The sequence below is a fragment of the Ochlerotatus camptorhynchus genome, unplaced genomic scaffold (genome assembly GCF_037179485.1).
Source record: "Ochlerotatus camptorhynchus isolate MF236.1 unplaced genomic scaffold, CSIRO-AGI_Acam_v1.1 ptg000062l, whole genome shotgun sequence".
NCBI classification, from domain to species: Eukaryota; Metazoa; Arthropoda; class Insecta; order Diptera; family Culicidae; genus Ochlerotatus; species Ochlerotatus camptorhynchus.
Window position 1 is genome coordinate 3,870,438 of NW_027040552.1, and position 27,237 is coordinate 3,897,674.

General features: G+C 41.2%; 1 protein-coding gene across 9 annotated transcripts in view; it reads right to left on the reverse strand.

Annotated features, from left to right (window-relative positions):
- The window catches only part of by (blistery), an 854,610-nt gene that overhangs the window by 189,220 nt on the left and 638,153 nt on the right, over positions 1 to 27,237 (reverse strand). For 8 of the 9 annotated variants that reach the window (XM_065239770.1, XM_065239771.1, XM_065239773.1 and 5 more), the window contains one exon: positions 5,493 to 5,564. In XM_065239770.1, coding sequence (XP_065095842.1) covers positions 5,493 to 5,564 — 72 coding nt within the window. Of the gene's footprint in view, positions 1 to 5,492; positions 5,565 to 21,826; positions 21,968 to 27,237 lie in introns of those variants that run through there. The other variant, XM_065239776.1, reaches the window with a different exon arrangement.

Consider the following 27,237-nt stretch of genomic DNA (forward strand, 5'->3'; position numbering starts at 1 on the left):
GAGTCGAAAATGATGACAATCGGCTCATTACCCCACAAGAGAAAGTATAGGGCGAACACGAAATTATTGCGACACCGAAAATGTCATGCCAATTTTCTTATAATGTTTAGAATCAAACCAAAATTTTAGGGTAGTTTTATACATATATTTACTTCAAAAATCAAAAGAAAAGTTAATCGATGGAGCCTTGAGTGTAAAATTGAACGCATTTTCGCTTGATGCCCTCCATCAAAGTCTTTACAGTGTCATCCGGTACCAGTTTCTCAGTTTTTTTTCCATTTTCTTAACATGTCCTTCTCGTCTTTGACTGCCTTCTTGCTCTTCCGAAGTTCCCGCTTCATTATTGCCCAGTACTGCTCCACCGGGCGCAGCTCCAGACAGTTTGGCGGATTCATGTCCTTTGGAACAAAATGGACAGAATTGGCCTCATACCACTCCAGGACACTTTTAGAATAGTGGCATGATGCCAAATCTGGCCAAAATAGCGGAGCTTCGTCGTGCTGCTGCAAGAACGGCAAAAGGCGCTTCTCGAGGCACTCAGATTTGTAGATCTCGCCATTTACTGTGCCCTTTGTCACGAAAGGCTCACTCCTCAGTCCGCAAGAGCAGATGGCCTGCCAAATGAGATATTTGGAGGCGAACTTCAACATTTTCTTCTTTTTAAATTTGTCGTCCACATCGAACTTGCTCTTGCCGGTGAAAAACTCCAACCCCGGAATTTGCTTAAAATCGGCTTTTATATACGTTTCGTCGTCCATCACACAGCAGCCATATTTTGTCAGCATCTTCTCGTAGAGCTTCCGTGCCCGAGTTTTAGCCGTCGATTGTTGCCGCTCATTGCGGTTTGGGAAGTTCTGTACCTTGTATGTATGTAGTCCAGCTCTCTTCTTTGCATTCTGGACGTAGCTCTGCGACATGCCAATCTTTTTAGCCAAATCACGGCTTGATACGTTGGGATTTGCTTTAATCATCCGCTTCACCTTTCCCTCCATCTTTTTGTTCTCCGGTCCCGGTTTTCTTCCAGCTCTTTTGCCGTGGTCCAACGTCAACCGCTCCTGGAACCGCTTCAACACTCTGGAGACGGTTGAATGGTGAATGTTCAACATTTTTCCCAACTGCCGGTGCGACAGGTCAGGAAATTCCAGGTGTTTGGAAAGAATTTGTTCTCTCAACTCGCATTGGTTCACCTCCATTTTCGTTGAATCGAAAAACATGACTTCGAGTTTGACAGCATGTACACAATACACATCAATGAGAAAGTGTGCAAAATTTGGTTGATTTTTACCCAATGGTAAAAAAGTTATGCCCTGTTGAATGTGTCGCAATAATTTCGTGTTCGCCCTTTAAATGCGATTGGCAATCATATTGCTGCATCGCATTTGCTTGGCTCAGCTACCCAAAGTCCGCTCGAAAATCAGGTGACGCAATGCGTCGAAAATGTAGATTACTCCCCTTGTGCCGTGCCTCCGGAGGATAGAATTACGGTAGAACAGCGCTGAAATATTCAAAGAATATGAAGGCCCCCTGTTTTGACGGTGTTTTTAACCTAATCATAAAATGGCTTAGCATGAAAGACTATGCAGTTTTAACTGCCATCTTCAACAGATGCTTGGAGCTGCACTACTTTCCAAGCATCTGGAAGATAGCAAAAATTATACCGATCCGCAAACCCGGTAAAGATCCAGCATTGCCGTCAAGCTACAGACCGATCAGCCTCCTATCAGCGCTGAGCAAATTGTTTGAGAAACTCATTCTCAATAGATTGCTCAAGTTTGTGGAGGAAAACAATATTCTCCTACCGGAACAGTTTGGGTTCAGGAAAGGGCACTCCACAACGCACCAGCTAGTACGGGTGATGAACAACATCCGAAGTAACAACGGCCTTATACTCAAGCTTTGCAACTTCAACTTTCCTTTACATCTGATAGAAATTACCCGTAGCTACCTTCAGCAAAGGTTGTTCAAGGTATCGTCGAATGGTTGTCTCTCCGACACGTTCTCCATCCCAGCAGGCGTCCCACAAGGTAGTCTGTTGGGCCCCCTTGATTTACGGCTTATACACTTCCTACATACCCGATCTCAGTAACGGGTGCGTGTGCTTCCTGTTCATAGATAATACTGCAATTTCCATCAAAGGCAGATTGCCTCGCGAAATCACCAACAAGCTTCAACGATGCCTTGACACCTTTGCTGACTACGCGAAAACGTGGAAAATCAAAATCAATGCCGCCAAAACCCAGGCAATTATGTTCCTGTACAGGCAATCCCCCAGTCTAAAATAACCACGTGACAGATTGCGACGAGATTGTGCACATCCAGGAGACTGGCAACCCCATATCAATCCTATACGTTTGACAGTAGGCAAGATCACGGGCCTTATTTAAATACGGCCCGCCTGACGTATACATGAAGGAAAGGGACGCAAACTCGTGTTGTGAGCAGACAGACAAGAGCAGATGAAAGCATCAAAAACATGGCCGCCAGCCAGCCCCTGTGCACATCTAAGAGAAGAGGTGACGATACGGGGGCGAAAATGAACCACTTTTCTGTCAAACGTGAACCAGCTCCTGATTGGCCGATTTCATGTGCGTAAAATAGAGATAGAGATAGATAAAGATAGAGATAGAAATAAAAGAGGAAGAAGCCAATTGTCACCTCTTCCTCTTAGGTGCACATGTAAACATTACACTCTAAACTTAGTTTTTAGAATGTGTTGCATTTTTTTTCGAGTACAATCTTTAACCAACTACACGAAACGAAAATCAATTATTTTATTCATGTGTTTCACTTATACATTTTCGCCAAAACATCAGCCTTATACATTCCATAAGACAAACCATATAGATCCTATAAGAATGCATAACAGATATGTGTGACCGCTTATACATTTCATTTGACACATGATCTTCATTAACTTTTTGCAAGGCGTCTGGTTATTAGTTGACTTATACATTTTATGAATAATCAGCAATAGAAATTTGCCAAAAGGAATAAGGAGATTTCTATCCGTGTAGCATCGTTATACCAAACAAATCTTAAATTCAACCTGAATAAAATGATGTAATTAAAATTGCATTTCAATAATAAATGACCATGTTATACGCGTTCAAAACTTGACACCATCTTGTTTTTTTTTTTTTTGATTTTCACGCCCATTATAGTTCAAAAGGACACCATGAATGTTGTGGGATAAAACAGTTCCGAAAAATTACCACAAATAACCAAAAAAAAAAAAATCCCCCGAAGAACCGTTGGGTGTGATGACTAGAATTGGGCGATCTTGAGGCAAGAATCGGTCTTAGTGAACCGATTAATGTTTTTTAAAAATAATCGAGTAAATCAATCATTTCGAATCGATCTTTTTGAATCGATGTTTTGAATCAATTCATTTTTCAAAATGGCACATATTTCAAATATAACGGATCATAGGAAAGTTTGTGCAGATTAACGCCAAGTTCAGGCTAAAGTTGATATTACGTTACATAAGCTATCTTGTTATGACATTATGAAATTTTCACTTATAATAGTCATTTAGTGTGATGATTTATATCATTGAGAAATATGTGATGAACTAGCCTACGGCTAAAAATCACAAAAATAAAGAAAAAAAAAAAAAAAAAAAAAATCATTGAGAAATAAATTGGTTACGCAGTAAAAGTTGTGAGTGTAACATACATTCATGATGAGAATATAGTAAAGGACTATTTTGATTTCATTTTATGTGTGGAATTTTTTGCTCAGGATACTTGATAAGATGAGTGATTTAACAGGTTATAATATTCGTTTTATTGGTATTAAATGAACGATTTAAAAAACGAAAGATTAATATATAAAACAAAACGATTAGATGGTCAGATGGTAAGTACGGAAAGTACTTAATTTAGATATCTTAAAACTCATCCGAGAGGGATCCCAAGAAATACGAGAGCCGAACAGAGAGAAGATTATAGAACTTTATGATGTTTAATCGGCGCACACTACTGCACCATTGAAATCGAATGAGCGAGAGCAAGAGGGAAACAGACTACTTTCTCTTTCTCGGTCTTGCCAGAGACGTTGATAGAGACGTGCGATGAAATTTTCTGTAGAAACAGCAGATCGGTTTTTGAGGGGTCTTGCTTGCCGAACGCATCAAAACGATACAAGCTAATCGCGCACTATTACTCAAGTTTTTTGCACCTTTGAGGACGGTTCAGTTTTATTTACAATAAACTAGAGCTCTTATGTAATGATTTATTGCTGGCCTTCGAAAAAGCCGTTTGTTTTCACTACATTTTATGGGTGACTTATAAATGATAAATTGAACAATTTCTACTGATTGCAATGTTAAAATTCTTCTGATATCGACGGATCACAGTTACTCCGATGAGCTGGATGTTCGACGGAATTTTAGGCGTCTGGTTTTTTTTCATTGGTGTGAGGTGTATGTATTGAGCTGCTAGGAATGCTACGATGTCCATGCGCAGTGAACAAGTCCAACGTGCAATGTTGAATGATTGTGCGGCTTCGGCTTGTGTTGATAGGGATCAGCTATCTGATGGCTGTGTTAGGGGTAAGCACCTTGCGGTCGAAGAAAATGTATGGGAAATTTGAATATTTCCATATTTCTACATTGTTAACTATATAAATATGTAATAATTATAATTTGTTACATACCACACAAATCTTATGAAACAGGTGAATCGATCGACATACAAATCATCAAAATCCATTGAATATTGGCCAAGTTATTAGCATTTAAAGTCAGACCAATTTTCGTTTCATTTCCCTGAATGGCTCCTTTCCCGAAAGACGTAGTCCTACGTCAAAAAGGCCATCTACTATTTGACAAATTACCAAATAAATTAAATGACCAAATGATGAAATTTCCGCAATATTTGAAATTTTGGCAAGCAAATTAATAGTTTCATTTCGTTTCCCATACAATTGATGGGGATCTCAAAACACATGGGATGAGCAGTAGGGAACAGGGGGTTGTGATCCACCATACAAATTTAACCCACCCCAATGACCACTTATCTAACCAACGTGAGAAACAAAACCATTATCATCACTTCTGTCGGACCAGTTGGTCCCGTAATCTTGTAAAATTTATTGTTAATTTCGTCCTCCTTAAAAATCTAATCATACAAGCATCTCTCATTAGACAAGCGTGATTTTAACTGTTTCTCCACTTATTTGAACAAATTTGAAGTTATTTCCCCCAAAACCACGAGTCCTACTGTTGGAAGCAAACCACAAGTGCTAATCAGTCAGCATTACACAGCTATCGTGGTCCATTACCCTAATCCGGGTCGGGACGAATGGAATCCATTAAAACACGTTATTCATGGATGCAAATTGCAGTACCGCTTGCCCATTCATAACTTTACGATCGGTACGGAATGAAACATAAACATTTGTGCGTGACACCATGCTAAGACGGTATCTAACAGATAAAAAAAAAACAACGATAATCCTATGGGCAACAATCATCCCACTTTTCCACTTACCGAGTTGTACTTGCTGCTGATAATCTGTTGCTGCTGCTGCTGCTGCTGTTGTTCATCTTCGTGGGCATTTTTCTGTGGGAAGAAGAACGGAGAGAGAAAAAAAGTCGTATATGTAAATTAACTGCTGTTAAAAAGCGACGCGGTGTACATGTCGGAGTTGACACATAAAAACTAAGAGTTTGCAAAAAACAGAAAATGAGCGAATCCAAACATGAACTATGCTGAGAGTGAGAAAAAAAAAACCGAAGCACGCATTCTTCGAAGGGTGAAAGAATCGAACAATCAAGGCTTGCTTTATTGATCGTAAAATTGGCAATTGCTGCCCAGAGTTTGGATGGGAAAAGTGCGGGGGAAGGCAGAAAGTGCGACCATTGCAGTAAACGTTAAGGTAAGCATAAATCGATGTGGGTAAACTAGGTTTATTTACAGTCTTCTTTATGGTTGTAAACTATGAACGGAGACGTGTCAATGCAAATAGCGACACGTACTTGGAAACAGTTATTAGTAGGAGAAAAAAATGCTTCGCAAAAGATAATCAACAATAGGTGCAGATAATTGACACGAAAACAAAAAGCAAAACAAAGCAAAAACTCAATAAGCGGAATTCCACACACAATTTCAAACAGCAATAACGAGGCCGACAACGGCCAGAGAGGAAAAGACCTTCGGGGAATTTGGACCTTCAAATTATGGTTCATTTTTTTTTGTTTTGACCAAGTCCAGGCACGGTCGATACACGGCAGGGAAAGTTGGCGAATAATAATTTGAAAACAAGACAATCATAAATAAGTACTCGCCGAGCCGCCGTCCGTCGTCGTCGGCATTTTTTGGCAATTGTAGACACTCTCGCAAGTGTAGAAACAAAAACCGGAAAAAAAATTAAATCAGGTTGTATCGGACGGCAGAGCATAATTTATGCAAAATCAGCGCCAAATTTCGCATGTTATTGCTAGAAGCGAAAAAGATACCGATTCGTACTAATAAATCTCGCGGAACGCAACTGACGTCGACACACACGGGATGAGCGTACAAATAAAAATGGAACTCTTCTTTATCGATGGGTTAGTTTCGTTCTTTAAACTTTGAAGCCAGATTGCTTCTAGGTGAAGGAGGAATACATTTTATATAGGGACGCATTTAATGGCATTGCCATGTCGATCTGCTCAGTTTGGGATTAAAGTTATGACCCATTTGGTTCATTAATCGATACATTAAGGTTATGGAGATCACACGTGTGGATGCAATAAGATTATAATTTTAACGAGTTGGGGCATAAAATGTCGATTTTCCGATTAAAGTTGCCATTAAGCGAAGCTTATCGAAGGCGATCTTTATGTGACAGTTGCGCAGTTTAATGTTTACTATAGTAATACGATACCTACTGACTCACCTTGCTTTTGCTGGCGTAAAGTTGTTTACTTTGTGGTCAAATTTTGCTGAAGGCTACGGAATTGTCATTATGATCGGTTTTCCATTTGAATAGTTGATGCTGTTTTTATTTGACTTAATACATTTCCAGTTATCCACGATGAGAATGATGGAACTCGCGTGAGAAACTGCAGACAAATCTTAGATACTCTAAGAGTAAAGATGTAGCTTTAGGAAAATTTGCAGCTTGTTATCTTTCGGAACCATATTAAGTGACAAATCAAATCACATCTACTCGACGAATTGCATACGAATGGCGACCGTAAAACAGGTGTCAGATATATTCAGCATTATGGCTCTAAATGGGTAAATTTGTTATTTATCTTTACCATATCAAGCGACATGCCAAATCACATCTACTCGACAAAATATGACCGAAAGCTTTAAGAATTAATAACACAGCCATATGGCCACCCTAGAACAAATTCGTTATCTATGATTTCCATATCAAATCACATCTACTTAACGAAATATGACCAATGTGACTCAAAACAACAAAGATAGAGCCATATGGCCATCTAACTGGTCTTGAAGATAGTGCCTATCATAAAATCAGGTAGATTAATGTTCCCTCTTATCGTGTATATGAAACTGGCTGATAGACTGTCAGTTGCCTTGGGTCTATTTTAAAACTACGCAGATCGTTTTATAGAGAATTTAGAACCACCTTCTCCCGTGAAGACATCCATTTATACATATTTTAAATGCTTGCTAACCTTTGAACAACTACCATTGATAACAAATATTTGAATTATTAGAACCAAAAATTAATAAAAATAATAGACAACGGATTTGCCTGTATCCAAACATTTTTTTTTTGACGTAGGACTACGTCTTTAATATCTATACTGTGACCCAAATCAAAATTCAGACATGTAACGAAAAATCCCAAACACGGACGCAACGATAGTGCGCAAATCGAACAAACGACATATTGCGCATGCTCACAAGAGCGAGCGCAATGCTCGGTTGATCACTCACCATTTCACCAATGAAAGTAAGGGAAGAGCTAGAGATAAAAAAAATCGCTTGGAGCAACGGATGGATAAGCGTCGGACACGACGTATGAGTGCAACAGCACGCATTGCACCAATACGAAGACGATACAGTGTTGCCACATTAAAGGGTGATACGGTCAAAATTTGGTCAATATCAACTTGACGTATTTCTTTCAATTTTGCATTTAAAAAACCTGAACACCCCTCATTTTGAAGGTGTGTGTGTGTAGAATGTTGCTCCTATTTTGATTTTGGAATTCACTCTTCAGTTGTCAAAATGCCGTCCAAGCAAAAAGAGCAGCGTATCAAAATTTTGCTCGCGCATCGCGAAAATCCGAGCTACTCGCACGCAAAGTTGGCAAAATCGTTACAAATGTAATTAAAGTGTTTGGGGAACGTTTGTCGACAGCCAGGAAGTCTGGATCGGGGGGAAATCGAAAACCGGAAGCCGCTGAGACGACAAAGAGAGTTGCCGGTAGTTTCAAGCGAAACCCTAACCTCTCTCTCCGAGATGCCGCAAATAAGCTGGGTGTATCGTTTACAACCGTGCATCGAGCCAAAAAACGAGCCGGACTATCGACTTACAAGAAGGTAGTGACTCCAAATCGCGATGATAAACAAAATACGACGGCCAAAGCGCGATCCCGGAGGCTGTACACGACGATGCTGACGAAGTTTGACTGCGTGGTAATGGACGACGAAACCTACGTCAAAGCCGACTACAAGCAGCTTCCGGGACAGGAGTTTTATACGGCAAAAGGAAGGGGAAAGGTAGCAGATGTTTTCAAGCACATGAAACTGTCAAAGTTCGCAAAGAAATATCTGGTTTGGCAAGCCATCTGTACCTGTGGCTTGAAAAGCAGCATTTTCATAGCTTCCGGGACTGTCAACCAAGAAATTTACGTGAAAGAGTGTTTGAATAAACGTCTGCTGCCTTTCCTGAAGAAACACGGTTGTTCCGTACTGTTTTGGCCGGATTTGGCATCTTGCCATTACGGTAAAAAGGCCATGGAGTGGTACGCCGTCAACAACGTGCAGGTGGTTCCCAAGGACAAGAACCCTCCCAACACGCCAGAGCTCCGCCCAATTGAGAAATACTGGGCTATTGTCAAGCGGAACCTAAAGAAGACCAAAAAAACTGCTAAGGGCGAGCAGCAGTTCAAGGCAAACTGGCTTTCTGCGGCGAAGAAGGTGGACAAGGTGGCTGTACAAAATCTGATGGCAGGGGTCAAGCGTAAGGCCCGGCAATTCGGATTTGGAAAAGCGGAAGCCTAACTGAATATTTTTCCTGAATTTTATACTAATTGAACTTGAAAAAGAAATTTAATTTGATTTTTTAAATAAACGATTTCACCGATTTACACGCGTTTTCCCTTGACCAAATTTTGACCGTATCACCCTTTATGAGTGCAACAGCACGCATCGCACCAATACGAAGACGATACAGTGTTGCCACATTATTTCCAATTTCAATTTGTATTTTCACCGTAAAAAATCTTCTTCTGTTTCTGGCTGACAAAAATCTGTATAAATCATATAGTATGATCTTATTGCGGATCGTCGTAAATATACTTTGAAGTTCAGAAATAGTTTGTTCATAGCTTAGAATCTTGAAGAATGACTTAAGTTTGCTTTTTAAATAATTAATCTATTTAAAAGACCTCGAAATCCTGAATCTTGATTTTTTTTGAGTGATTTGTATCTTTCAGGGCCACCAATAAAAAAACGGAAAGAGCCTAAATGATCAACATATTTGTTCCGTCCACTAGCGGTCCTACGTCAAGCTTCCGTTCGTACCCCTAGGCTGCTACTTTTCCAGACACTCTTGGACGTAGATCTCTTGATGGATGGTTCCAGTAGTAATGAAAATGCCACTTTTTAGACCACACGTGTAGGCTATATGCCAGACGAGACACTTTTTCGGGAACTTCGATAGTTTGAAAATTTCAGCCACATTCCCTTTTACTGATGTGGTATAAAACTCCTGTCCCGGAAGCTGCTTGATATCCACCATCACATAAGTTTCGTCGTCCATGACGACACAGTCGAACTTTGTTAGCAGATTCGTATACAGCTTTGCCGACGTGTTTTGTTTGTAATCTCGGTTCGCCACCATCACCTTCTTAAACGTCGACAACCCGGTTCGTTGCTTGGCCCGCTGCACAGTAGTATGGGAGACATTGAGCTTGCCAGCGACGTCCCGGATGGAGAGGTTAGGATTCCGCTTATATTTAACCGCAACCTTCTTCGTCGTCGCTGCCACGTCCGGATTACGATTGCCGCCACTTCCAGGCTTCCTGGCGGTCGACAGACACTTTAAAAACGTTTGTCACGGTGTATTTGGCCACATCCAGCAATTTTTGACACGCTGCTCCTCTTGCTTGGACGTCATTTTGAAAACTGGAGAGCAAACGGTGAAAACTCATCATAGCAACCATTGTATATACACTCAACTTTCAAATGCAGCATTTCAGGTTTTTTTTTCTGCATTACCTACATACCTACATAAATTTGAAGTTGATCAATTGTGGCGCTTTCGAGACTTTAGATGTGATTTGAGGGGGTTAGAAGGAAAACGGTGTAAGTAATTTTGATTGATTCTCTTCATCGACTTTCTCTTTTGATAGCCACAGCTTTATTAACAGATTTTGCGCTATTTCTTCCACTTAGTTTGATAAAGGAGGTTCTCACATAGCATCCAGAATGGCACAAGAATCAAGGAATGTGTTTGCAGCTGAATTATTAACGAAAGAGAAAGTCGATGAGGAGAATCGATCAAAGTCACTTACACCCCTTTCCTTCTAACACCCTTATTTGATATCTTGCTTGATATGGTTATAAGAGATATAAAATTTGACTATGTGGAACCATGATCCGGAATATCCGGAACCAGTTATTCGGTGACTATATGGTTCCATGGTTTTTGTTTTGAGTGCTTCTGGTCATAATTTGCCGGTTAGATATGATTTAATATGTCTCTTGATATGGTTACATGAGATATAAAATTGTGGAACCACGATCCGGAATATCCGGAACCGGTTCTATGGTGGCCAAATGGCTCTATGGTTGTCGTTATGAGTGCCATTGGTCATATTTCATCGAGTAGAAGTGATTTGATATGTTACTTGATATAGTTATGAGAGATATCAAATATGAACATACGGAATCATTATCAGGAATATCCTGAACTGGTTCTACGGCTTTCTGGTTGTCATTTGGCACATTGGTCATATTTCATTGAGTAGAAGTGATTTGCTATGTCGCTCGATATGGTTATGATAGATAATAAATTCGACCATATGAATCCATAATCCGGAACATCCGAATCCGAACCCAAGGTATGTATGGGGTCTTATGATTGTTCTCTATCATTTTCGAGAGTTCCAAGAAAAAAATCAATATGTTGTAGCAATGATAAAGCACTTTAAAGGAAAAATAGCGACAAAATTCCAATGTGTCATCATATTTGAGACATTCTGTTGGCTAACCTGAGCGGCCGTTTTGTTCTACCATCTCTTCATATTTTTTGCATGCCGAGTCACCTTTCCTCTCTTCTTCAACTTCTGTTTGACAATTGCAGGGCTAGTAGTGCTGATGCGATATAATAGTAGTGACTTTAGTGACTAAAATTACGGAAATAGTGTCGCACCCGAAGTTATTCTGGAATTACGTAAATGAGCAGCGCAAGGAATCCGGCCTACCTTCTTCAATGGTGTTGAATGGAGCAGTTGCTTCCACTCCTCAGCAGATCTGTCACTTGTTTTCTAAGAAGTTCGCCAGTGTTTTCACGAATGAGAGATTAACTGACGAACACGTTACCCTAGCAGCTAGTAATGTTCCACTGTACGGTCAAACACTGGGTGCGATGGATGTCAACGTCGAGATGATTTCCACTGCCGCATCACAACTCAAGTCGTCCTTCAATCCAGTACCCGATGGCGTTCCATCCGTATTCCTGAAAAAGCATATCGCCAGCTTGCTGATGCCCATGCTTCACCTATTTCGATTGTCCATCTCGAGTGGTACATTTCCATCTTGTTGGAAATTCGCACATATGTTTCCTATCCACAAAAAGGGCTGCAAACGGGATGCGGACAATTATCGTGAAATTACGTCGTTGAGTGCAGTTGCGAAGTTATTCGAGTTAGTTATCATGGAGCCTCTACTGTCTCATTGTAAGCAGTATCTAAGTGGTGATCAACACGGCTTCACTTCCGGTCTTTCTACTTCCACAAATCTGCTGTGTTTGACATCGTATCTTGCGGAAAGCATGGCAGAGAGGACTCAAACAGACGTCTATACACCGACTTGTCAGCTGCCTTCGATAAGCTAAACCATGCCATCGCGATTGCCAAGTTGCATAAACTTGGGGTCAGCGGCAACCTCTTGCGATGGTTTCGTTCATATCTCACTGATCGGCAACTGATGGTTGCCATTGGTGACAACCGGTCCAATATCTATCTAGCTACGTCAGGAATACCTCAAGGAAGTCACCTGGGACCTTTGATTTTCTTACTCTACTTCAATGACGTGAACTTGGTCATCGAAGGCCCACGACTATCGTAAGCAGACGATCTTAAAATCTACCTACGAATCCGCTCGATTGATGACTGTCACTTCATTCAACGTCAGTTCGAAGCATTTGCCAGCTGGTGTAATTTGAACCGAATGGTGGTTAACCCCACTAAGTGTTCAGTGATCACTTTTACTCGGAAGAAAGAACCAATCACACGGCACTGTAATCGACCGTGTAAACCATGTGAAAGATCTGTGTGTTATTTAGGATTCTCAACTTACGTACAAGCAGCACATCTCGTACGTTGTCGACAAGACGTCTAGGACATTGGGATTTATTTTCAGGATAGCAAAGAATTTCTCCGATATCTACTGTTTGAAGTCACTGTACTGTTCCTTGGTGCGATCCATTCTGGAATATTGTTCTGTGGTCTGGAGTCCAAACTACAACAATGGTGCTGAGAGAGTTGAGTCCGTTCAACGCCGTTTTCTTCGATTCGCTCTGTGGAAGCTGCCTTAGAGAGACCCATTTCATCTGCCCAGCTATGAAAGTCGTTGCCAGCTGATTGATCTGGAGCCTCTCCGAACTAGAAGAGACACCTCAAGGACCCTGTTCATTGCGGACACTTTACAAGGTAGAATTGATTGCAGTGCATCTTGGGGCAAGTCAACATTAACGTCCAACCCCGTGCGCTACGTAACAACGTTATGCTGAGATTGCCACTTCAGCGCACAAACTATGGCATGAACGGTGCAATAGGTGGGCTGCAACGAGTGTTCAATCGAGTCTCGGGCATCTTCGATTTCCATATGCCTCGACAGCTGCTACGAAGATACTTCTCATCGTTCTTTTCTGGCAAAGTTAACCGTGAATGATTGTGTGTTTTATTTATGTATTTTATTCTTAGTTTTTATTTTTTGATTTACCAATATTAGTTACTTAAATCATCATTGGGGCTATACACAGCCTGTTGATGCAGACAAAAAAAATAAATAAATAAATAAATAAATAAATAGTGACTTATAAAAACTAAATAAGTAACCATTTAGTTATATGGTAACTTAGAAATTCAATTACGGTTTGTTGTTGTTGATCTTGAATTTGATTCTGCGTTCGAAATCTTTAAAATTTTGTTATATCTAGTTAGATAACTTTGATAATTCGCTAAGAACTTTTCACAGTATTTCTTCAGAATAATCTCAAGAACTTTTTTAGAATAATTCCCCTTCTCTTAAACTTTGAGGCAAATAAGCTTTTACAAACATAATATTGCAGTCTTGAAATTCTTTGCAGAACAATCATCAAAATTCTTGGAAATAGATTATTTTCGTAGTTGGAAATGCTTAACATCAAATATCAGTATTAAAGTGAACATTTTATACGATAGATGAGGAGATGAAAGTAAAGAGTTGATAGTTTCGTTATAGTGTGCAATTTGTGTACAGAAAGTAGAAAGCGAACAGAGGACAATTTTGAGGAAAGTACGAATCGGGTTGAGCATCTCCTTTACCAAGCTCATCCGTTAATGAGGGATGGTGAGGGGTGTTTTCCCCTGTCACTGGCAAAAGGGATGATCGCCGATTTGCTCATGTACCTCCGATGTGCGGAAACAGTTCTATCGATTGTTTCACACTCAAGTCGCAATCTGACGTAAACAACTACCAGATTTGTACCTTCCTCAAAATTGGCCTTTGCTCGCTTTCTACTTTCTGTACACAAATTTCACACTGCCGTACTATTACGGAACTATCAACTCTATAATTCAATCTCCTCATCTATCGTATAAAATCTCCACTTTAAGTCTGATATTTGACGTTAAGCATCTCCGACTATTTGAATTCTCTTTAGAATTTCCATGCAATTAACCTTGGAGATTTCATAAATTTCTGCTTAGAATAATCTTGGACTTCTTCCCTCCATTCAATTGGAAACTTAATTCGCATTCTCCTTAGAATTCCCATCGTATTTTGTCAGAATTCTCAAAAATAAAAATCAATCACAGAATAACTTTGAAACTCTTACATTCAAAGTGTTCTTATGCTGCTTCATACGCGAAGTTAGCGATTTTCAGAGTTGATTGGAAATGCTTACATCAAGCTTTAGTTTGATAATTTATTAGCTAGAGAATGATCTTTAGAAGAGAGTAGGTGGATAGTTCCGTTAGAGTACGGCAGTATGAAAATTGAATAGAAGTTGAAAATGAGCGAAGGGTCATTAATGCGACAGTTTTTTAAGGTTAGACGCACATCTTTTGCCTAACCCGTACGATGTACGCGGAGACTTGAATACATACTTCAAGTCTCCGCGTACATCGTACGGGTTAGGCAAAAGGTGTGCGTCTAACTTTAAAAAACTGTCGCATTAATGGCATCAATTTTTTAACAGATTTGGCTCACGTTTTTTCAGACTCCTACTTGTACATTTTGGAATCCATAGTCTGGTTTGTCACGAAAACCTGGGTTTTTTGTCCACAGCTGCAAATACCTTGCCAGATCATAAGCTTTCTTGCAAATTTATCGGCAAAACACGAATTTAAACTATCTAGGGTTCATCACCCCGACCAGTGGCTTTATAGAACTTTTGTCCGGGAAGTTGCCCATAATCCATCTTCACGTACGTTTCGTCGTCCATGAGGATACATCATTCGTACTTTGTAAGAACCTCATTGTACAACTTCCGGGCACGTCTCTTGGCCACTAGATTCTGCTTCAGTGTCCTGTTTGGTTGCTTACTGTGTGTGTGTGTGTGTACAATGTAACCCCCACTGTGCGGCAGTGTTATTATGGAAGAAAACTGCTTTTTATTACCCTTAAATTAAAGCAGGTTTAGTCCGAGAGTTAGAAGGTGTTAGCTCTATTGCAGCTCCAGTGACCCATTTCAGAATGCCTGGTAATTCACGACCACTCCGAGGTGTTTCGAATACCTCTTGATTCATCTGTTGGCAGCACTTACTGGCCCTTACCGGCGACCAACTCGTCTGCCCGCATAAGCAACAACGCCTAAATCTCAAAGCTCTCCGGACGTCCCCTCGAAAATGCAATCGAGATATGTATAAGAACAATCTTCAACTGGAACGTACTCACTAAATCAATACATCCGGGAGCACATTCCCGATGCTTATTTTTCTCTCGCATGCCCGTCGTCGTTGAACGGCAAAAAAAAGGAACTCGGTGAGCAATTTTGTGATACGGAATTTTCACTGAACATAAACCGCGAATTTACGAATTTCACCACTCCCAACTGCGAAACACGTTCAGAAGCACTTTTGGTAGACTTTCGATCAATTTCTTTCGAAAACACAAAAAAAAAAGTTGCAAGCGAGCCAACATCAACACCGATTGTGCCTAACTCTTTCACGCACCTTGCAGCGCGTAAATAAACTTTCTGGTCCGGGAGAAAATCAAAAAACGCAGATTGTGACATCTCTTCTGATGCTTGCAAACATGTTGAATCACGTTTTCTTTCTCTATTTTAAAACTTCCCGGAAAGCGAGAAAACTATCAATCACACACGTATAAACGTCCGGGAGGCAGAGCGCCAGAGCTAATCCGGCAAATGCAGCCGAAAACTATGAACGCGAACCCACGCGCAAAACAGAGAACAAACTTAAAACACAACCGTATCCAAAAGCGTTTGAAACTGCATTCTCACTGGATCCTCATCTATCACTGTCTGAATAATCCGTTAACATCCTGCCTTGTCATGTTTCAAAATCTTATGAATAAATGCTTCAACTTCCCGGATGGGGGCCCGCTTGATTCACTCCCTCTTGATGACCTTCTGTTAGCCTATCAGCCTCTTCCACTTTTCGTCCTTCAGATACAAATCCGGAATAAGATCTTTTTTTTTACACCATCAATTTTATAGTTCTTTTAATCGTTCAAATTGATAAAAACCATAAAAACACAGAGACTTTTTTTTAGCAAAATCAAAACACGTCATTTCAATCGCGCGGCCTACTTCGATTCTTGTCCTGTTTGGTTGTTTACTGGCCCGAAAAGATCGAAATCATTCTCGCTGACGAATCCTTCTAACGGTGCTTTGGTTGGCATTGATTTTCTTGGCGATATCATAATCCGACAGCTCTGGGTTTGCCCTAACCGTTCTCAACACTTTCAAATGCGATCGTTAAGGGCCACCCACATTAGATCCGTTTGCGTTGCGTTGACGTAAATTTGACAGTTAGACAATAGATTTAGCTGTCACTTTGCCGCAGCGCGTCCGAGCCGGATCTAATGTGCGTGGGCCTTTAGTTCCACTATGACGCTTGCTATGATCCTGCCGATGGATAGTATCCCGGGCAAAGCTGAAGATCAAATTGAAATCAAAATTTGCTGTTATGATGTAACTTATTTTGAATACTCCAGTTGATCTCATTTTGGTTGACTTAACGGTTAACACAGCAAAAATGAGAGCACAATGTTACACTGTTGAATCAAACGGCAAATTAATCCTGCTATCAATGAAATCAATTTGATTACTGATTTTGCATTCATGTCGTTTAACTGAATACGGGCCTGGTGTAAATGGATTGCATCCATGCTTCTTACGCTGAAAGATTTGAGCTCAAATCTCATCCCGAGCAAAATACTAACGACCTAAAATGTGTTATACAAAACAAATAAACCATAATCGTTAGTTCAACAACAGATGAACTTAAATTAAATTTTAAACAAGACGTTAACAGCAGAACTTCAAGTTAAGTTGTTTTTATTTAAAATGTATTGACTGTATAATGAATGCACAATATGATATCACACTTCTGCCGCGGAAATTGAAATCAAAATTAGTTTTCATTATGATAGGAACTGCAAACTTTATTATCGATTTGCTTTCATTTTGTTAACCGACTTTGCTCGGGATGCCGCTCACGGAAACGTTTTGAGAACACTGCACACGGTCGATTTAGCCCATTTCAACGGCTTCGCGATTTTTGAACTTGACCACGTCGGATTTTCTAAGTGTGATTTTTCATCTAGTATAACTTCTTTTAAACAAAATGAATCGTAACCAACTTTTCAACAAATTGCTGTCAAAACATTCCAGCTCCGACCGCTAGAAGCGCTGCAGTAAAATAAAGATTGTGCCCAGATATTAAATGACTCTAGCTTCAAGTAAGATATATGATAAAGATTGAAATAAAACACTCCCGTGCCAACACATTCTCGAATAAACAACAAAGAGGGAGGCCCTGAGGGGGAGTACCACCCAATAGATGTAAGAACCACTCGTCGGAATGATGTAAAAAAAAAACATAGTTGAAGATGCTAGTTTCAAATAACAGACTAAAGTGGTAATTTTTATACGATAGATGAGGAGATGAAAGTATAGAATTGATAGCTCCGTTTAGAGTATGGCAGTGTGAAAATTGCATTTAGAGAATAGACAGCGAGCTAGGATAACTTTAGGAAGGTACTCGGAAACCAAAAATCTATTACAATGAATGTTAGTTCCATTTCCTATCATCCTCTGTTCATGAACATCGCAACGAATGTTAGAAATTGACCATGCAGGCGATGTAGCGCTACATGTTTGCTTTTAGGCTATCCATATTCAGAAGTAGAGGTGGGCAAAACAGCTCATCTGGCTGAGTGGATAAAACCCATCCAGCTCACTAAAGGGAGTCGATTATTTTGAACAGCTTTTCAGCTCACATTGAAATTATAGAAATTATGACACAAATTTAAAATTGAAAAATTAATTAGTGGTTTTAGTGCTTAAAATTGCATAAAATCGTAAAAGTAGTCTAAACCAATAAATCCGTACCTTACAACATGGCTTTACTTTTCAATGGAATACGCTACTAACGCAACAACTGATCAAGCATCGTGTAAACCAACATGCGCGCAAAATGTGCCAACAACATAGCAGTAAAACAAAAATTGTATGCGATAGAGCTACACCTATGTCACACGCGATTATATCATAGAGGTAACTCTAAGACCACTGGGTCCCGAAGAAAATCATTATTATTTTTGGCTCACTCAGTACCAGAACAACGGTCCCAAGCAGTCCCAAGCTATTTCACTCACCCCTGCATGTTCTGCATGAATCCACACACCCCTGATGTTATCTGTCAAACTTTCATAGCGAATCAAAACAAACATAGTGTAGTAATGGAATTTCAACTAGAATAGGGTACGTTAATCGTTTGCTTGGGACCAATAGGCTACTAAAGTGGTGAGCCAATTTAAAATCGTTAGTTTCGTATTGATTGTTGATTATATGATTGACAACGTGGCACACGATGTTACGCCTTTTCTCAAGCTATGCAATGCACTCTAAATTCAAATTTTATTTCTGATGTTAATTCTCCAGCAGAATTTCTCTCACTATTATCGGCATCAGCTCCAGATTAGAGGTGGGCAAAATAGCTCACCTGGCTGAGCAGATCAGAATCGTCCAGCTCATTAAAGGGAATCGATTCTTTCGAACAGCTCTTTAGCTCACCATGAAATTATAGAAATTTTGAAACAAATGTCATACGCGATGATATGATCGACATTGTGTTACACGATGTTACGTCTTTTCTCAAGCTATGCAATCCAGTCTACATACAGATTTTATTTCGGATGTTAATTCTTCAGCAGATTTTCTCTCACGGCTTCAGCTCCAGATCATCAGCTCAGATCTGGAGATGGGCTCTCGAGCTGTTCTAACGACCCGACTCACTAAAGTCAGCCGTGGTTCATTTTTAGAAGCCGCAGCTCATCAGCTCACTGACATCATAAGTCTAATGGTGTACATATTCAGATCTGAGCGTGCATAAGCGGAGCGGAACAGAATTTGGGTTGGAATCAGAGAGACAACTAGTACTTCTTTCCCTCTCGTACATTCGCAAAATCTCGCCCCGCGTGTGAAATATCGCTCAGGACAGAATCCACCTTGATTCTCCAGCACAATTGCTCTCACTATTCTCGGCTTCAGCTCCAGATCATCAGCTCAGATCCGGATCCGGAGCTGAATCGAGAGAAAAAAAGATCCGAAGAGCTGGACGGGTCCGAGAGGTGTTATGTCATTGAATCATTCGAGCAAATGATTCGGATCCGGAGCTGAGCTGATAAGCTGGAGAGAATGATGGGAGGAGAGGTAAGAGCACATATACTGGAGGAATAACAACAGCAATAAGAGCCGGGTACGTAAATGCATTGGATAATACCAGTAGAAATTTAAGATCGTCTAATCGTAGGTACCTGTTAAATTACGGGCGCATCTTGGTTTACGCAGTGGCTGTTTAATGCGTAAAGGAGCAATCCGTACTTTTTTGAAAAATTCCGCTATAAGTGACGGATTGAAAGGTTTAGATTTGTAATAACAGTGTGCTGATGAGCTGCGGTTCCTAAAAAAAATGAACCGCGGGTCTTCAGCTCACTTCAGTGAATCGGGTCTTTAGAACAGCTCTGGAGCGGATCGCCCATCTCTACTCCAGATCATCAGCTCAGATACGGATCCAGAGATGAATCGTGAAGAATGGAGAGAGAAAAAAAAGATCCGAAGAGCTGGACGGGTCCGACAGTTGTCATCCTAAACAGCTCCCAGTGAATCATTCGAGTCGATGATTCGGATCCGGAGCTGAGCTAATAAGCTGGAGAGCTGCATTTCGCTTTTCGGTTATTTGCTTTTGTGCGGATCTTCCGCTCCCCCAGATAATGATGGGAGGAGAGGTGAGAGCACATATGCTGGAGGAATAACATCAGCAATAAGAGCCGGGTACATAAATAAATTGGATAATACCATTAGAAAATTAAGATCGTGTAGCACATGTACATATTTCTCACTCTCCCAAACAGCCGCTTGGAAGTTTGCTTTTACCGTTGGTGCTGTCGATCAGTAGGCATATGTTGTATTACGCGCGCGTCCTGGTTTACGCGGTAACTGTTCAATGCGTAAGTCGAGTAATGTGTCCTTTTTTAAAAGTTCCGCTATGAGTGATGGAATGTATGGTTTAGACTTGTGATATCAGTGAGCTGATGACCTGCGGTTCCTAAAACATGAACCGCAGGTCATCAGCTCACTTTAGAGAATCGGGTCTAAAGAACAGCTCGGGATCGGATCGCCCATCTCTATTCAGAAGCATGGAGAGAGCAGTGAAGAAAGCACAGGTCTGATAATCGCAACGTTCGTGGTTCGAGTCCAGTCGGCAATCTGTTTCCTATTTTTTTCGACAAAACTAATTTCACTCACTAATACACTCTACATTTTTCGCATTGGACCGCAGCTAGGTATATCGCATCCTCGGTTCATGCGGTCTCCACTAACATCCTCTGATGATGAATCCCACATAATTGTAAGCGAATCTTACATCCCCCGGTTGGGTGTACAAATCGGTTTTATCATCTCTCTTTACCAAACTCCCCCTTTGGAGAGGGATGGTGAGAGGTGTGTCCCCCGCCACCACTGGCAAAAAGAGATGATCTCCGACGCGCTCAAGTACCGACGATGTATTTGAAACAGTTCTACCGATTTCCAATCTATTTAATCGGTCATGGCATCTCTGCGGTACCAATTTTTTTAAATGAAAAGTTTGTCCCGGGCTTTACGGTTTCATTCAATTAAAACATTTTTCTTAAGATCCGTGTACGCAACGTCTATCTGTGATCCTGCTTTCATATTCCATAAGCATAAGGATATGAAAGGAGCAAGGTTTTTTGAGACCGATATCTACGTCAGAAAAGCAATCAAGAGAAAATCGATTAAGATAAACTCGATAAAGATAATCGATCATTGAAGTTAGGCCCTTATGACTTTGAACGCTAGATATAATCTAATCTACAATTCGAAATTGATGTGCTTTAGCTTGTATTTAACAAATAATAAATAAGATAGATATACCAGTCATTGCTATACGTTTCTATTATGGCTAAGATTCCGTTGGGTAACATCAGGTGCATCAGAACATTTAAATATAGTACATTTTAACAGTCATACTACCGACTCTGCCTACTTCATGGCAATGTTGTGATCACAGAACAGAAGGGGTAGTGCAAACAAATCGTTGAATCAAAAGGTGGTTCGTTTATCTGCTCAACAAACGATGCGTTGTGGTAGCGTTCCACACGGGCTTCTATGTGCACTCACACTATCAAACTATGCTGCCTATCTTAACTGCAGGCAGAAGATGCCTTCTACCGCTAGGTGCGCTAGTGTTCGCCAATGAAGAGTGAAGCCACTTTCTGATCCGAAGTGCTGTAATACAACAAACCTGCCCCGTTGCCGAGAAGCGAGCTTGTTCACTGTATCGCCATGGACTTTGCAGACTCAGTAGTATGACTGTTAATGATGAAAAAATAAAAACATGAGGACTATCAAAAACCGTGGCAAAATAACGACAAAAGCTGTGCACAAAACCATGCAAAAACTAATATAGAACCAAACCACAAGCTCGAACATACATTTTCTATGAAAAAGGACGCATGAAGCACGGTGAAAGCAACCCGATGGAGGAACGTTGTTATCGAGCAACGGGGTGCATTGGGATCGCTAGCCTCGTCGTAGTGATCATCGTACATATTAAACCGAACGTGTTGAATGGGTTGTAGGATGCATTCATTGGACGGAAGCGTCGCTGTTTCTGTCTCTGTCGTTTATCACTCCCTTAGTACTAACGACGCCGTTCTTGCTGTTGATGTTGATGATGACGATATGTGTCATTCTAGGCCATCGTGGTGGTGTTCTAGTTATTTCAGTTTCATTACTCTTTTCCAAGGTTGGAAAAAGTCGTATCACGGTGCGTTGGTGTTTACTAACAGCTGGTTGGCACTAGTATTTTGGTTTTGGTTTTCCTTTTTTTCCCTTGAGAGTTAGACTACATTATTTATCACTTGAGCGTTTGTTTTTCGTACTTCGGCAATGTTTCACTTTGAAGGCACAATTTCAGTTTCTTCCACACGCAAACAAAAAAAAACCATATCACATGGGCAAACTTTTCGCTGAAAAAAAAAGACCGGCTCAAGACAAGCGAACGAAATTAAAATTAGACACGACTTGCATGACGCTTTTTTCGGCTTTATTTTCGTGTTTTCGCCGGCAACAACATTCCGGGCGCGTATTTTGCATCCCTCTAACAAGAAGCACATGTTCCTACACACATATATACAAAATGAATATCCCAGCATCGTCGTAGTCATCATGTTCCGTCAACAGATCGTTTCCACTTTTTTGTGGCTTTGTCTCGCCGCTTTGCCAGCATTTTCATCAAATCAAGATACGAAGTACATATGGGAAATAGACAAAACCGACAAGACAGTCGAAATCTCGGAAAAGAAACAGAGTCATTAAAATCGGAAGAATTGGAACAGATTTTTATCTGTACGCTCCATCGGATGTACGTACACGATTTGAATCGAAACTGGCAGGAAGAAAGAGTCAGTCGGTGACATAAAATCCATGCTATGTATGCCAGACGGCGGAGTTTTTACGACTTTTTGCATGACACCGCTTGGAATGGCCATTCCAATATCTCGGACATGGAATCGAACTCAGCTGAATCTGATATGCATTTTTGGAGCGGTGGTGCTTGAAATATGTTTGCCGCAAAACAGTCGATCTACTTTATCGACACTTGAGAGCATATCACAGCTCGGATCTCAAGATCCGTAAGGCTGCAGACAATGATTTTGTGAAGGATTGTATGCTCACACGAGTCTAAACAGTCAGCAAAATGTCATCACCGTGCGCCTTATGCTCGCTGAGATCCGTGACCGCAAAGTTTCGAGGTGAGGAAGCCATTTTTCCACCGTTTTTTTTTTGCCGTTACTCGATATTCAATTAGCACAACTAATTGTCCGCCTCGCACTGACCTACAGACTTACCCACTCAACATCAATTAATAGCCTTTTTGTACAATGAATTGCAACTATTCCTTGACTCGGTTGGTTTTTTGCTCACCAGATCACTCATTCGCTTTTTTTTTCAATTTCATCATCACAATAACTGTACACAGCAGAGAGCAATGCAAAGCGCAGCCTTCTTTATCGACCACATCAGCTGTTAGTTTACACATCCCTTCCTTTATTTACACGCATCTGTTCGATTTCTCCGGTGTGTGTGTGTGTATTACGCGATAGAAGAGTGGCCAGAAGCTATTCACAAAAGTAGGAAGAGAGATAGGTGATAGTGAGTGTGCGCGAATGTAATTGCAATTATCACTTAATTATCGCAACGTTTTACATTATTAATCCAATTTTGTGGCTGTGATTGCGATTGTTGGAGAAGCAGAAGCTGATGGGGTTCGAGTTGCTGGAGTGCTGCTGGGCTGTCGCTGCTGCTGCTGCTGCAGTAGTTCGGTTGGCTCACACTGCGACGACGACGACTGTTCTGATGTTGCAGCGTTTTACTGCAGCAAACCAGAAGCGAGAAAGTGGATCCCATTCGCAGGAACTGCAATGTGCATGTATATAACTAGATGCCAACACGATTTGCTTCTATAATAAATACATTCGGAAATGGCTGGACGGCTGCACGGGGTTTGAATTTACTCGACGTTTCCGGGGTTGCGATTGATGTCGCAGGACACACAGTACCAATTCGGCTGGGATGGAGCTTAGGAGATTGCGAAGTTTTAGAATGGTCTTGTTTCCAAAATTTGCGGAGTAAACTTTGGAGAAGTGTATGCCTCCTTAAGATCATTTTGAACCATTCGAAAATTTCTTTCAAAAAGTGCTGGCGATTTAAAACAAAAATGTTCATGTCTGAGATCTTTAAAATTGATATAAGTTAACGTCAACAAATTTCCAAGTCAATCGAAATCCTAATTTAGCATTATCTGGGATCTTGAAAACGTCGGTCGAGGTTCTCATAAATTTTACCTATGTTCCGGAATTCAAAATCATTTCAGTGAAAGAATCATAGAATTTTTTTACAATCCAGATAGAGAACTCGAAAAGTTGTGCAAATTCTGGGTCTTCAGTTTTTTTCCTAGGTGTACATTTTGAGATATTTGAGTATGTAACACTTTTTGGAAAAAAATTGTCAAAATTACTAAAAACAATAAACCGTGTATATTTTTCTCAAAAAGACTTCATTTTTCGCTAAGACTTTGTCTTAGGCGCCATTTCAATGGGAAGTGACGTTTGCGTGCTACAGTTTAATGATTTAATGAATGTGAAGTAACTGCCTTATAGTGTTAAAATATTGCCCATTTCAAAAATGTACGCACAGTTTCATGCAAATCGGAGTAGGTCAAGTTTTATCGATTCGTCATTTGGTGTGGAACTGCTGATATGTTAAACGGCCTTGGAATGACACGGAATAATCAAAACACCGTAAAAAATTCTAAATTTGTGTTCCCTAACATAGCGGTTTTCAAGCTTTCGATGATTTTAACCGATTTTGAGAAATCCCATAAACTATTCGTATGGTTGAAATGTCATTAACTCTCCGTTACCCGCGCTGTTGTACTTTGTACAACACATATGAGAACATGGAAAACATTGCCATTTCGTTGCTGAGTTACCAATCGATCTGAAACCAACGAGTATTCCTCAAAAAACTTGTTTTGATCTAAACAAGCTAAACTTTGATTACCTAAAAATGCGGATAATAGGGAAAATGTAAATGGAAACCGCGTAAACTGTGACTGTTGCGTACACCATACGGGCAACGCCGCACCTATTTTGGAGACTCATTGATTAGCAGTCCTGTCCCTCGATGAATTTGCGTTGTTGTACTTATGTCGTTTTCGTTTTTGCGGTGTAGCACTGGTGTAGTGTAAGCAGGAATAAGCGCGAGTCTTTAACAGCTCAACATCATTTGTTTGTAAAGAAAGATGCATCCTATATCTACACCCTAAAATATTTCGGTGTACGGCAGTGTAGCACCGGTGTAGCTACACCGCAAAAACGAAAACGACATTAAGTTGGTTGCGGTACGATGAGGGGACAGAGAACTGTCATTGACGTCGTCAGATGACGGGTGCAATTAAACAATTGAAGATCAACCGCACGTGCCAATTATCCTGCATTCTTAATACTAAATATAATTGCTAAGTGAATATCTAAACTTAACTTAATTTGAGGTTTATTCTAAGTTTATACGGTAAGAGCGCTTTATAAATTTAAGATGAAAAACATGAACTTAAAACTAAAAGATTTAAATGATAACTTATAGGATACCGGGCTACAAAATGGTGAGTGACAATCTGGAAGAAGCGATATACCTAGCTCCGGTCCTCACAAGTTCCTACCTCACGCCTCCACGAGTCATATGATCGCAAAAGACTGCCAGCTGAAACATGGACACAGCTGGTTGGCGTAGCCTGGGCAATGTTGTCAATCCGACAATAGCAGAGTGAGGAGGTGCGACGCGAACACTGGCGCGGTAACCATAGCACGGTGATAGAGGAAATGCTTCGCCAACCCGAGCGCCTGTTCACCATGGAGGTGCGGCTCAAACAGCGTCTGACTGGCATCCAGCGGCTGAATAAGAAATGCTCTTCCCCGGAAGCTACACCTAGGATGGCAGCCCCATCACGGCGAATAGGAGACCTTAGGCCAACCACCTACTGTCTCTGAAACCTTCACAATTGTTACAGAAACCAACAGAGAAAGACATCGAACTGATATAACAGCAACGACTTTTAGCGCAAAACAACGGACACGAATTGGATCATGGAATGTATTGACGTTAGCCCAGCAGGGTAAACTGGCACAACTCGCCAACGAGGCGCGACGCATGAAGCTAGAAATCCTGGGACTGAGTGAAGTTCGTTGGCCAAACTTTGGAGAACACAAACTGCCGTTGGGACAGGTACTACTATACTCTGGTATTCGAGGTGAAAACGCTCCCCGCCATCGTGGAGTTGGTCTCCTACTTAGCGTCCAGGCAAGTGCTGCGCTCATCAAGTGGGAGCCTGTTAATGAGAGGATAATCGTTGCCAGATTTAGAACACGGGTTCGAAACCTTACCATAATCCAATGTTATGCGCGCCAACCGATGCTGCCGAGCTACAGGACAAGGAGAATTTTGACAGTCAACTGAATGCCGTCGTGGATAAGGTTCCAAAGGGTGACATCAAGATCTACACTGGCGACTTCAATGCGAAGATCGGATCCGACAACACGGACTATGAGCGTGTCATGGGACGCCATGGTCTCGGCGAAATGAGCGAGAACGGTGAGCTGTTTGTAGAATTTTGTGGCAATAACGACATGGTGATCGAAACAAAGTCACGTGGGTTTCCCGTGATGGACATACCGAAAATCAGATCGACCACATCTGCATCAGCCGAAAATGGAGACGGAGCCTTCTTGATGTCCGGAATAAACGCAGCGCCGACATCGCGTCTGACCATCACCTTCTAATCGGCGAAATCCGCCTACGCATGGCGCGGATCCAGCGACGGGAGGAGAGACTCGGGCGGCGGTTCAACACACGCCGACTTGAAGATCCAGCGGTAAAAAGGTCTTTTGTTGAAGAGCTTGAGACTCGAGCTGCGGACGTTCCAGAAGGTGGCAGCGTAGAAGAACAATGGACGGTCATCAAGAATGCCTTTATAGAAACAAGCGAGAACAACTTGGGTGAGCTGCGCACTCAGAGGAAAGAGTGGATCACAGATTAAACCTGGCGGAAGATTGAGGAGCGTAGAGAAGCAAAAGCCGCGATGGAGTGGGCGAGAACCAGAGGAGCCAAGAACGAAGCCCGTCAACGGTACTCGGCTCTAGAGAAGGAAGTCAAGCGCTCTTGCAGACGGGACAAGCGAGCGTGGGTGAACTCCCTGGCCGACGAAGGGGAGAAAGCCGCAAACACTGGCGACATACGCCTCTTCTACGATATCTCACGACGCCTCCGTGGAGCAAGGATGAAC